At 36.7% G+C, this 12,999-nt stretch overlaps 1 protein-coding gene across 1 annotated transcript in view; it reads right to left on the minus strand.

The window, feature by feature from the left end:
* Nucleotides 1-3,609: 3,609 nt before the first annotated feature.
* ANO5 (anoctamin 5) overlaps nt 3,610-12,999 on the minus strand; it is a 63,759-nt gene continuing 54,369 nt past the window's right edge. Inside the window, exons 18-23 of the mRNA XM_085300986.1 lie at nt 12,812-12,909; nt 12,409-12,539; nt 10,583-10,788; nt 9,319-9,500; nt 8,124-8,229; nt 3,610-7,321 (exon numbers count right to left, since the gene is read on the minus strand). Of these exons, the coding sequence (XP_085157112.1) occupies nt 7,100-7,321; nt 8,124-8,229; nt 9,319-9,500; nt 10,583-10,788; nt 12,409-12,539; nt 12,812-12,909 (945 nt within the window). The 3' untranslated portion in view covers nt 3,610-7,099. The remainder of the gene's footprint in view (nt 7,322-8,123; nt 8,230-9,318; nt 9,501-10,582; nt 10,789-12,408; nt 12,540-12,811; nt 12,910-12,999) is intronic.

Genomic DNA, 12,999 nt, shown 5'->3' on the forward strand with positions numbered 1-12,999 from the left:
TGAAATCTTGGCCCCAGCTGAAGATAATAGCAACATCTCTATCAGTATAGATGGAGTCAGGATTTTATCCAAAGAATAGCAGAGATGGCAGAACCAGAAATGAGACTTAACTGTAGCATTAGTGTGTTTGCTGACACTCTGCTGATGTGATAATGTCAACAGAAATGTTTATTCAAGAGCATCTGATAGCAAAGCCTTCTCTTGTGATGAGGCTGTAGCATGACATAGATCCCAGCCTTCTTACCAGTTTTTCCTAATAATACCTTCTCTCTGGAGTATTTTTATTCCTCTTTTGAAAGCATATTAAAAGAGCCAGCTAGCATGCAGCCCAAGCTTACTGAACATTTGCTTCCTGTTACATTGCATTAAGGACTAGTTGAGACAAATTAGTAAAAACCATGAGCAAGAGAAAGAGCTGGAATAAAGGGTCGTTTGATCTGGAACTTTCCTGCCACAGGTTTTCTTTGCTGAGGCTGACACAGWCCAGATGTACCAGTAATGGTAAGCATTTCAAATACGCTGTGGCATGGAGGGGAAAACAAGACAATTTATAAAAGACTGACTTATTTAATGCCTTTTGACTTTAGACATAGTTATGATGTCCTGTAAGTACCTCAGGACCAAAACACTAAATTCTCTTTATCTTACTGTAAAATGGTAGGCCACTGGGATGCAGGTGCTATCATTTCTTTAAGGCMCTCAGATGATAATGGCACAGAATCAGYAAGGTTGGAAGGGACCTCTGGAGATCATCTAGTCCAACCTTCCAAAGATTTCCTGATGCTGGTTCTACTGGGGCTTGAATCCAGGACTTTCTGGATTTTTACATCTGTAAAGCAGATGTGATAACCACTACACTATGGAATTCCCTTGCTATGTTCTCCCCCAGGTGAGTAGGACAGGTGACTGGAAGGATTGCCTAGAACTGAGCATGGATCCATTGAGGAGCTTTACTTCAGTGCTCTAGTTTATCAAAACTGCTGACAGCTCAGTTTCGCTGCAGCTGCTTCAGCTTTCTCCTTGCATAAATGGGACTAGTTTCTGATGCATTGGTCGTACTGGGGGTGGTTAACTGCCCTGGTGCTGGAGAAGCAAGTACTAGTAGAAGAGGGTTGGAGTGTGGTCAATAGATGCCTTAGTGTATATGTAGTTCAATACAGATGAATATAAAAACCCTGTATATTACTGTAACTCTTCTAGACTTTATCCATTTTTATAGTAGTATGTATATAAATAGAATCAGGTCCTTTATGTATTTCCAGCAACATTTATTGTTGTTAGACTYGGAGATCTAATTACTTGGCTATTCTTCTGTAGCTAACCAGCTATGATTTGACTGTCCCATCATTTATTACTTGGCTTTTCAACACAGCAGTTTAAACTGTCTGACTAAAGGTGTCCTTCACAAGAGTTTGTATTTAAAATAATTCCATAAGCTTTTACTGCAATTACTCTGCCTTCGGTCTGTGCACATCTGTATCAGAGGTGTGAGATCATCCCAAAAAAAAAGAGCTGTCATGCATATAAACATTATCATTTTAAATAAGAGCATTGCTGCTGTTAGGTTATTATCTTTACTGCTACCTACAATGATTCAATTTAAATCACATATTGAAAAGTCACATGAGTTTAAATATCTATCCTTATTTCGTTTGTTTGTACTGGATAGATGTTCAATATTTGAGCACAGAATAATGGAGATTTCTATTTGTTTCTGGCAGAGACTGTTTAGTGAATGCACAGTATTTTTAAGCTATGAAGGTTTAGAACACCAAAGGACAAAGCTATGTTAGTTAATAATTTAAAAAAAAAGAAAAAAAAGAAAAAAAAAGAAAGAAAGAAAGAAACATTTCTGAAGAGTTAACAGCACTGTTTTGTCCAGGAGGTAAGAAAAAACTACACTTCAAAAATGTTTTAGATTGACTCATTTCTGACTGAGAAAGCAAAGTCACTAATTGTTACCYGGGAATATGCATATGCACCATCCAAAAATTGATATGGCTTTTGGAATTTCACAGCATACTCATCTCCCAGCAGATTTTTCAGCACACGTTTATATATATATATACGTGCATATGAAAAACCTCCCTGAGCTGCATCTGAGTGATATAAGTGTTGGGTAGACATGACTCGATTATTTAAAACCAGAACAAGACTTATTTTAGCTATGGCTTTTCCAGGATGCCAAGAAGATGCTGATGAGTTGTTGCACCCACCCTGGGCACCCAGGAAGAAAGTCAAGCCCTGGTAGCTTACTGAGGTTGCAAAGTAATTCGGATATTCTAGAAATTATTTTGTTGTCTTTCATATGGTCACGAGCATGGCATTGCTTTATGTCTTTCCAGCTGTTCAGAGAATGCCAATTTAACAGCCTTTGCCAGGCTGCATTTGCCTTCTCTCTGTACCATCTGTGTGCCCTACGAGATGTTAGGGACCCCAACCCCGCTCCCAGGTTCTTTCATTGATAAATAGTCTAAATCTTGTGTCAGTTACAAGCTAGGAGATGAAACYGAGCGGTTGCCACTGGTGTAGTTGTGCTGACCTCAAATATTTTCAGTGTCTTATCTAAGGTGTTATCATCTTCATGAACACAGGTTTTCTTTCAATTCTGAACATTTGAAAGAATATTCAGTCTGTTTTGTTCATCTGACACCTCTCTTTCATTTGTGTTTCATTATTGCTACTGCATGTCTCAGGAAGTTAAAAAGGAGATGACCTACTARCTCTGGAGGGTGTTCTTGTTCTCAGAGTAGTTCCGGTAATTTGGTATGTAAACAGGAGCAATGGCACCTGTTGATGCTAGTTATTGACAGCCAATGCTAAACTACAATCCAGATTTATTGCCATTTAATCTAGAGGCCTATGCTGGTGCTACAACTGAGTTTTAAGATAGAGATTAAAATATGTAAGCAGTATTCATGAACAATAATACTTTACCATTCCCTTGGAAAATCTTTAGCTCTACCGTATTTTCCAGTCTGACTGCTCAAGAGTGAATGCATATATGTGAACCACTGGTGCTACTTGTGAAAAAGTTTCCACAAGTGTGTGACTCACTGAGAACTTCTTGTCAACCGAAGTCCTGTCATTGAAAGAAGCAGCATTATACCCCAGAAAAAAAGGGGAAAAATAGTTTAGCTGGAATGAACTCTGCTTGTGTGTTAATGTACTATTTATACCATACTTATAGAAAGCACAGAGTCTTTTTCACTGAATTATCTTTGCACATTCTTTGTGTCCATAAACCCGTCCATGGAATATTATATACACATGCTACTCTGTCAGAGTGCATTGTCAACACTATACATGAAACCTGGTAGAGGTTTGCCTTAGTAACCGTTTTCCTAAGAAAATACAAAAAGACAGAAMACAGCTCCACAATGTGGTTATCATTCAAGTGTAAGAGGGTAGTCAGATGCAGATTTTCATAACAAGTTTCCTACTCATACTAATGGAGGAAATCTATATAGAGCATCCAAATACACTGCAATGAGTTGAATAAATCTGTATGAATACTATCCATAAGGCTCTCTGGCCATTTTTCTTTTAATACTTCAGCTATTCTCTGAATTTGTGGAATATCCAAAAAACAAGTTGACAGCATATTAAAAATAAACACTGCTTTATTTGCCAACAGATTTAATTCTTATTAAATGTACATATATGTTAGCCAAGGGCAATGTTTAAAAAAATTATCCCAACATTACTGTATCATGTATATCAGCATCATACTTGGTAGTCAAGAATGCTACTCCATTTACATGACAGTACAAGTCAAAACAAGCCATACACACAACAGTAAGAAAGTACATTATTTCCATTCCTCCTGTTATTTATGTTTTCATAAAAAAGCAAAAGCATACAAAAATCTAAAAACAAAAACAAAAAAAAAAAACCCAAAAAACAGTATAGTGTTTTGTAGTAGCACTCTTATTTTGCAGTCATTTGCTTAGATTATACCATAATAAATCTTCCTAAGCTGTGAACACTACATTTCAGTTGGGGGGGGAGGGGGAATCCCTGATCTTACTATACTTTAAAGGCCAATTTTGTTTTTGAACTGCTTATAATGAAGCAATCTACTGTTCCTTAAATTAGAGCAGTTTCAGCACAGGAGTAGGTTCACTTTGGTAAAGGACACTTCCAGATACATACTTTAAACATCAAAACTAAATATTCCAACAGTAAGAACAAGTATATCCCCAAACTGACTGGACCATTTTTTTTTTGGATTTTTGTCAATTTCAAGAACACTTCAGTGAATATATATGTATGTAGACCATTATAAACCTAATCATGCTAATGATCTTCCGTTTGTGAAAATACTGCTTAATAACTTGTAAACTATTACATAAAGAGATGTGTTAGAATATGGTCTTATGTGACATTAACTGTTAATATGACAACACATCTTCTCTYCAACAGTTTCTATATACCAGGAAGTAATGCTATAAAGTGTAATGATATATTTATATACATATTTAAATAAGCTGATGCCACAGTTTTTCATTTTGTTATTACAGGATATAACATATGCAGAACATCATCTCTATAGTATGGAACAGGAAGTGATGCTAACTTCAAAGCAGCAAGAAATGGGATAAAACATCCAATCAAAGTCAGAGTGTATACGTGGGGCTTCTRCACATTAACGCTGCATCCCAATTTTTCTTTCCTCCTTGTTTTCCTCCATCTTGCTTTCAAATAGCATTATTCATTCACAACATAGCTATTTCACTGACATCTTTTCATATTAGACACTTTATTACAAGACATGAAAAAATTAATATTCTGTCTTTAGAAACCACCTATTTCAACAGAATTTTCAGATGTTTTTAGCTTCAGACCTGTGCATTTTGCACAGAAATATCTATATTATTTTGCATCTCATCACCTCACTAACTGAAGCAATTCTTTGCCATTGCTAATAGTAACAAAACTGCRGAATCTAAAGTAAGCAACTTAACAATATATATATTTATGAAGCAGAAAAGTGCTTGCATTATTTAAATTCTGATGTTGCATACATAATTACTATGACTGATACTCCTCTTTGGCTTATACATTAAGCAGCAGAGCTATCTTATCTACTGCATTCCTGCAGTAAATCCATTACTTCAAATGCATGTGAATATTCAAGAACATGGTCAGTTCATCATAAACATGAATTAACAATATGTTTGACTTATCAAGCAAACTTACAGAACGAAAATGAATAACTTACAGTAAAGAGAAATGTACACCTGCTTCAGCTCCCTGGCTGGAGCCCAACCATGTAATGTTTGTTAGAGGTAGGCACTTCAACATCAGAACCTCTGCTAATAATGACAATTCTACTCAAGACATTGATTTAAAACTCTGTTACGATAAGGTTACTAGTCAAATGTTCCAAGACATAGGCTGGGTTTGCTAAAACCATAACTGGAAACTAACCTGTSGACCTAAAACAGTATGTTATTTGGCTGATACAGAATACAAATCTGATTTTTTGTATACTTGCAAGGAAGTATAACTTTCAAAGTGCAAATATATTAAGATTTCTAACACTAGCTAGCATACTTCAGCATGAGAGAACTCAACAGTCTGGCGCTACTTCACCTAAGCAGTCCAGTTTTGAACTGCTCTATAATAGTTTGCATAGCGCTAACACACAGAAGTGTGCCAAGGCAGGCATTGTTTGGCTAACACCATACAGTTTTGTGTGCAGGTTCACAGTATCATGATGCCTGCAAGCACACTTTGGAAATACACATTTCCACATAGTGATCATTTTCACATCTTTTGTCAAATGCAAATGAACAAGGCACTAAGCAAAGTGTTGATATGTTTTAAATATCCAGCAAAATCACAAAAACGTGTAACTGCTTAAAATTATAAAACAAGGGCACATTCATAAACTGGTAGCTATTTTGCACAAGTAGATATTATACAGAAACTTGGTAATTTTGTAGAAAAGCCCCATGAGAAAACAAAAAAAAAAGTCCTTGAAAGTTTTTAAGTCATGGCTCCTATGTGTAAAGACAATAGCAACATAAACATACATTACTTGACATTCCTGAACTGTTTTGAATAGTAATCCTCATCTCTGTACAATTGTACAGCTAGATCAATTAGTATGGCAGCTCAGCTCCCAAACTGCTGGACTCTGTCTAAAAGTCAGAGTCCACTGTCTACACTCAGGACAGATAGACTGTTTTAGCCCTTTGCTGGCCTTCAGCGATTGAAAGAAACCAAACCAAGGACCAGATCTGGCCAAAACTAACGTCAAGCATATTTTTCTAATGGTAGTTTTTGAAGTTGAGGGGAAAAAAAAAAAAAAAAAAAAAAAAAAAAAAAAAAAAGCTGCATTCCTCCAAATTGTCTACATCTTTTCAAAAACACAAATTAGATGATTCTACAGTATTTGCATTTAAAGAGCAAACTCTTTGGCAAGTATCTTTATGAAAATATGTTTTTTTCCTTCATTATGTACTAACAGAATTCTATGCCTTAAAATAATTCCAAGTGGAATTAGACCAATATATCTTTAAAAATCCATTCCATCTAAAAACATGTACAAGTTCAAAGTTATGAACAAATGTTATATAAGATATGTAGTGGATTCAGAAAAAACATAATCCAATCCCTGCATCAGAAGTATTATCTGATTTAAAGGATCATGCCATAAAAATAATCACTTTCAGCATTTTCCATAGCAAGAGTCATTTAAAATACACTTTTCATTCAGCTGGGACACAGCCTGAGCTGTGCATTTAGGAAGAGAGGGAAGGGCTTGATGATAATAACCACATGATCACCTGTGAGTCCTTATTTGGGAACATCCCCTATCCTGGGAATCCAAATTCTAGTATAACAAGATTACAATTATTATTCAAAGTGATGGGTAAATAGCAAACAGTGCTGAAGTCATAGAAATTAAGTACATTTACTAAATTTAGAATGCTCACTAGAATTTCTTTAAAAAAGTCTGAAATCAATGGACTGAAAGCAAAGGGTTAAAACCATCCCATAGCTCTCAAGATGATGCATACTGAGCAAATCACAGAAAAAAAAAGGCCCAGAGATCCATGAGCTAAATCCTGTACAGCAGTTTTTTCAACTACATTGCGCTGGATAACTCCACTTTCCCTTCTGTGGCAATGAACTCCTTTTGCGTGGCTTGCGTATCTCCTCGACATAGCTTCTCCTTCAGTTTTTCAAGTTCATACTCATGTAGGATTTTCTGTGTTAAGTACTTTTCACGTTTTATTTTGGCTTTCACGTCTGCAGGGACATCAGGAATCATCCATGCTACGAAGAATTTGACAATGAATACAACATGCTGCAAGAAAAAAGTCAGGGAAAATGTAACATCCCATTACTAGATTAAAGAACTACTACTTTATTTAATACCAAAATGATCACTTCTCTTTTTCTTCATACAGACTATTTATCACTCAGTTGTCCCAGAACAATATAAACTAATGTGTACCTGAGATGYGCACAAAGATTAAACCCTTTCTTTTATGGTGAAGTTTTAATTCTAAACCATTGCATTAATTAGCAAATCCAAGAGAAAAATGTCAGGTTTTGAATCCCCAGCATTGCTTCTAACATCTCTGTGTGTTTTCTTAGAAAATTCACATTCCCATGCGCATTCAAATGCACAGCTTTTGAGAAGTGGTAAGATACATTAGGAAAAGTGATAAGCATAACCCTTAAACAGCCTAATTCTCTCTTCAGAACTTGCAAAACACCAGATTAATACTCAAAAGTCAATTATCCAAATCACTGATTTAGCTATTTTTATCCCACATTGATGACTGCAAAAATGCTTTCAGGATTCTGTATAGCAGTTGTCTCACATACAGCATTCTAAGGAAACCACTAGGAGCTCAAGTGCTAGTCCTAGCGGTTCATGGCTCTTGCCATCTGTCTCTTAAGCTATTTTCGCTGTTTCTACTTTGAGATTAACTTCCTGAAGCTAAAAGACTGAGTTATACTTGTTTTCGACATGGAATATTTGATATTACCTAAGGAAGCAACTACTTTGTACTCTCAGCAGTTCTAGCTCCCGTAGTATTAACAACTATCTACAGAATCTTTAGCACTAATTTCAGAAAGAAATTATGTGGGGAACATACCTCCATAATAATTATAAAGGCCATTTTTGCAGCAAGAATGTGCCAGAACTGCATAGTGTGTAAATATTTCCTCTCGTGATCTGGAGGGTATCGATAGTCCCTGTACCTGTTCAGTAGAAAGACACGTAAAGGTGAAATGTCACATTCAGTCCAAGACAGACTACAAGCTCAGTGACACTTACATGCAAATACAGCTGTCATTTAAGRAACCTTTTCATCTTGTTTTAAATGGTCTGCTTCCTTTCCAGAAAAAGGTTGGCTCTCATAATTTGTTTCTATCTAATGTTTGCTTAAACATCCTCATTCACAGCAATGGAGCATGGAGGAGGATGGGCAAGAAGTGCAATTTTACACATAGGTTACTTTTGTTTTCAGGTCTTGGTCAAATAATGCAGGATAGAGTGATGCAATGTAGTACACAGTGATGGACAAATGTTGAATAAACGCAATGGAAGTTGACAGATTATGTACTGGACAAATGTTGGGTTCAATCACAGGGCAGTCTTGAGTACGTGTTCAGCATTCAGCATATAGACAGAACTGAAGTTTTAAAGCTAAAACATCACAGCACTGTGGCTTCTTAAAGGATTTTTTTCTACAATATATGAAGTGTTTTCCCTTTACCATAGATTTCTCTAACCTTGTCTCTCAATTCTTCTTCTAGAAGCTTCTGATTTTTCTTTTAGCAAGAAAGGACTTTTCTCCCATGAAAATGAACGGTTCCAGATTCTCAGTAAAAGTGAGAATATTGCACAGTGACATTTGACTTTAAAGACCATATCTTATTTTCAGTAGTGGTGCCTCTGCTTTGGAGTGTAAATTGCCCCTTAATAAAGCTTCCTTGGCCACTTAAGCATGGTAGCTAAATACATTCTAAAATATAGGCTCAAGTCGCAACCTTAGGGACATAAATCTCCTCTGTCACTCAAAAATCAATAGCACAATTAAGAAAGAAACAAATTCTCATACTAGCRAATGAATCTGTCTTTAACAATAAAAAGGTGACTTTTTCATTGCTTACTGGCAGGATCTCTTACTACCTCAAACATTGTCTTGTTAATAGCTTAAACAGTATCTTTCACACTTGAGAATTGTGTCATTTATCTTCTATTAGACTATTTAGATCTGCACTGACTTTTTACAACTTATTGTGAACAGATAGTGACAAAGTGCTTATTATCATACCAACACGAACCTGCATACAACAAAATCATCTGGATTCATTTTTGGCTTGTTTCTGCCAGGAAAGTCTGAGATTAGAAACACTGACAAACTGTTGTTTATGTATCCAGACATAGGTGAGTCTTCATTTGTAGAATAAGCATAGTAGTAAACTAAACGAGGAATCATATCTGATGTGAAAGCAACAATAAAAGCCTGAAAAAGAAATCAGAAAAAGAAGTTGAAGTACCACCACACAAAACTTGTGAGCAGATTAATAAAAGGCTTTTAGTACTGTAACTTTGAGATATAACCCAGGATCCACTTAGCAAGGGCGAGCGCAATCATTGCCTTATAAAGGAGCTGGCTTTATATATAGCCTTTACTGTAAGGAAGAGCTAATTTTAAATATTTAGTGAACAAAATACAYGAATAGTCTTTGGAAGAGGCACTGAAACCCCAAAATCTTCTTCCCTAGATGAGTGTTTTGACTTGAAAGCACTCCTTCCCTTCCCATTTAATAAATTATGAATTACTTTATGCAATACAGAACTAATTCATTGTACTTTCCCATCCTCAGATCAAACCATCTTCTATCAGTGATTACAGCACTGAGAGGAAGACATGTGGGTTTGAATTCTTGTGAGAAAGGATGAACTCGAGTCTGGTGTGTGATCACTAAGTTATTTTATGAAAGAAGGGGAGCCATTTTCTCCAACTGCATTTCAGAAAGAAACAATGGCTACCAGCATATTCTGTCTAAAAATGCGAGAAACTCAAAATGCTCGGGTATCTTGCTAGTTATGCAACAGCTGCAAGCGGTTTTGCTACCTAAGACATTTGTAGATCTGCTACAGTTTATTTTGTATTAAAAAGAGTTATTATTCTGCTCAGAAGACTGTTTAACATTCTATTGAAGACAGAATACCAGATGTAGCTTTTTTTTTTATACATTATAGACACTATAATAACAAGACAGAAACACCATCCAACTGATGGAATTAATCCACCTCTGCTAATCCCTATGGTTCCCTGTCTACGACCTTGGTGCTTCCAACTAAACTTCATCAGACTAGCTCACGCCATTCCAAAATACTGGAAAGGACAAGGGAAAGATTATGGCCCAACAAAATGTGGATTGAGAGACACACTGCCAAACTCAAATGCCCGTATCTCCTAGGGCAGTATGGGATAAAGTGAGTATTGCTGACAAAGGAGAGAAAGTGCCTGCTGATTTTTAAATCTGTAAATTTTGAAAACATGATGCAAAGTTGACTTAGCACAGTTAAATTACTTACATTAGTGACAACAGACAAGATGGCCATCCCGTTTAAGATTTCTTGCCAAACTCCTATGCTATGCGCTTTGGCAGCAACAGGTCTCCTGTACTGAGTGGTTAACTTCCATGAGTCTACTCGGATCTCCAAAATATTATTCATTAGAGCAAGAAGGGGAGCCAGAGGAAAGGAGGCCACAAAGAGAGTAATAAATCCAAACTGAATTACTGCAAGAGAAAAAAGAAAACTATCAAAATCTGCCTCAAGGAAAGAATCTTCAGGGTGACAATGGAATATTTAAGATACCACTACCAGACACACTGCAAACTTCTGCCAGGCTGCACAATAAAGCATCTCCACTCCTGCCCAGAGCGACACGCCAGCCTGCCCCAGCCTGTTGACTTCCCTACTCTCCCACAGCTGCCCCTCAGCAGCAGCCAAGGGGAAGGGGCACGTGGGTCCTGTCACAGGACCAGTAGTAATGGATACAGATTTTTTTCATGGAGCTGAATGGAAAGTAACTGTAAAGGAATGTGCTTATATGCTAAATTTCTGAGTTTCTGAGAGAGTAGATGTAAAAATGAATAAATAAATAAAATTTGTRCAGAGCAAACCTTTGGCTTTTTAACCTTCCTATCAATTCACTCCTAAAGAAAAAGCAACAACAACCTTAGCTCTACCAGCTGTTATTGGTTTAGTCAAAATATTAATTTTGTTCATATTAGTTTCAGTGGGGAGTCTTAACATAATTTTAAAACTGCAAACAGAATACACAAGTGATTCCTTTAGTAACCACCAAAACAAAATGTGTTTTGATACATTCTGTATCATTCTGTGACATTCCTCAGTGCAGAGCCAATCCTGCCACTATATTTTAAACAAAGGAAATGAAACAGAACATCTTGTCTGCTTTAGGCAATGGATGATAGCTCCACACATACCAGTCATCTGATCTTTCATGACTTCAGTGATAAATTTTTCATCTTATTCAAAGAAAAGTCTTACTAGCTCAGCTAGTAGTGCTGGTGTGTACTGGCTCAGCTCTGCTTCATGAACAGCAAGCAAACCTATTACCAGGCGTGAGTGACAAAACTAATTGTCCTTCGCGTATCACCACACCATAGCCCTTGTATGAACTAGCTACATGACAGGAATRGAGCTGCACAGGTCTAGGCAATCTATTAACACTTAAAATTACTTCTCTGCAAATAAAACAATACAAGAGAGCCCCTTTCAACAAATTTTGTCCTTCTAGTAGACATATATTTTTTCCAGGGTATTTCACACTTAGTTTGACTCTAATTTCCAATTTTAATTTCTGGGGTTTCATAAACAAATTTCCTACACTGATCATGTTAGCATCATTTTTGAAAAGTCTTTTTTTGTTACTCATGCTCCCTCTGCTGGTCTATTAGGTTGCATCAAAGCACTAATCAGTGCAAACCTAAAGCCAAATAGATTCCCTCTGATCCAGTTCATAGATCTCGTATCTGCAGTACAGTCTTACAGTATATTTGGCATTCATTCCACACTTAGAATTTCCACTGACATTGGCAGAAAACATGCTTGGGAACAGTGACAGAGCTGGCTGCACTAACATTCACCAGCCAAATGAGGGAAATAAACAGTTCCTGTGGTGTTTCTACAAAACTCCCTGCATTACAGGATGCATAGATGGCTTTGTTTATTGGGCTGGACTATTTCATGATTTCCAGCAATTCATGCTCCACTGTTTACCAGAGGGAAGTGGCACCATCATCCCTCAAAAAAATAACTGAAAAACAATTGTCTTTAAGTGTCAGTAAAAGGTGTTTTGTCCTCATTCCAAAAGTGTATTTTTAACTTACCCATTTCTAGATATTCATAGAACAGGCCCAAGGCTCCAAATATCTGCAGATCATGGTCCTGCTCCCAGCGACTGTATAGATTTTCTGGATTACTTCTTGCTTTCCGGCGTCCCCACCAGTTACAAATCCAGCTATATTTGCAGAAAAAGGTAACAATGGAGGAAGTAGATCAAGTATTCCTTTCTCTAAACAAGCTCTTCATTGCAGTGTGCTTTTACAAACCCGGTTTCACAAATAAAAACCCMAAAGATCTATGAACAAGTCTACTTTTCAGAATTGATGTGGTTAATTTACATACAGTATCTTTCTTCATTTGGTTCTTCATCTGACCTACTGATTATCATTCTTTCCAATAACTCCACAGGTCTATAAAACAGGCATCTTAGTGGAGGGGATAACTTACGGTAAAATGGCCTCTTGGATATTTCCCCAGATCTGTTTGCCAGCCATGACTATGGTGAGCTGTGTCGTCAATTCTATCAAGCAGCCTGCAGGATCACACTGATAAAGACACATYAGGAGTTAACAGTAACATCATAATGGACATTACCCAGGTCAAACATATCCTACCCTTGTAGATGTGAGAGAAAG

This window comes from Rhea americana, unplaced genomic scaffold, assembly GCF_003343005.1.
Source record: "Rhea americana isolate MKP2758 unplaced genomic scaffold, rheAme1 scaffold_17, whole genome shotgun sequence".
In the NCBI taxonomy this organism is placed as follows: Eukaryota; Metazoa; Chordata; class Aves; order Rheiformes; family Rheidae; genus Rhea; species Rhea americana.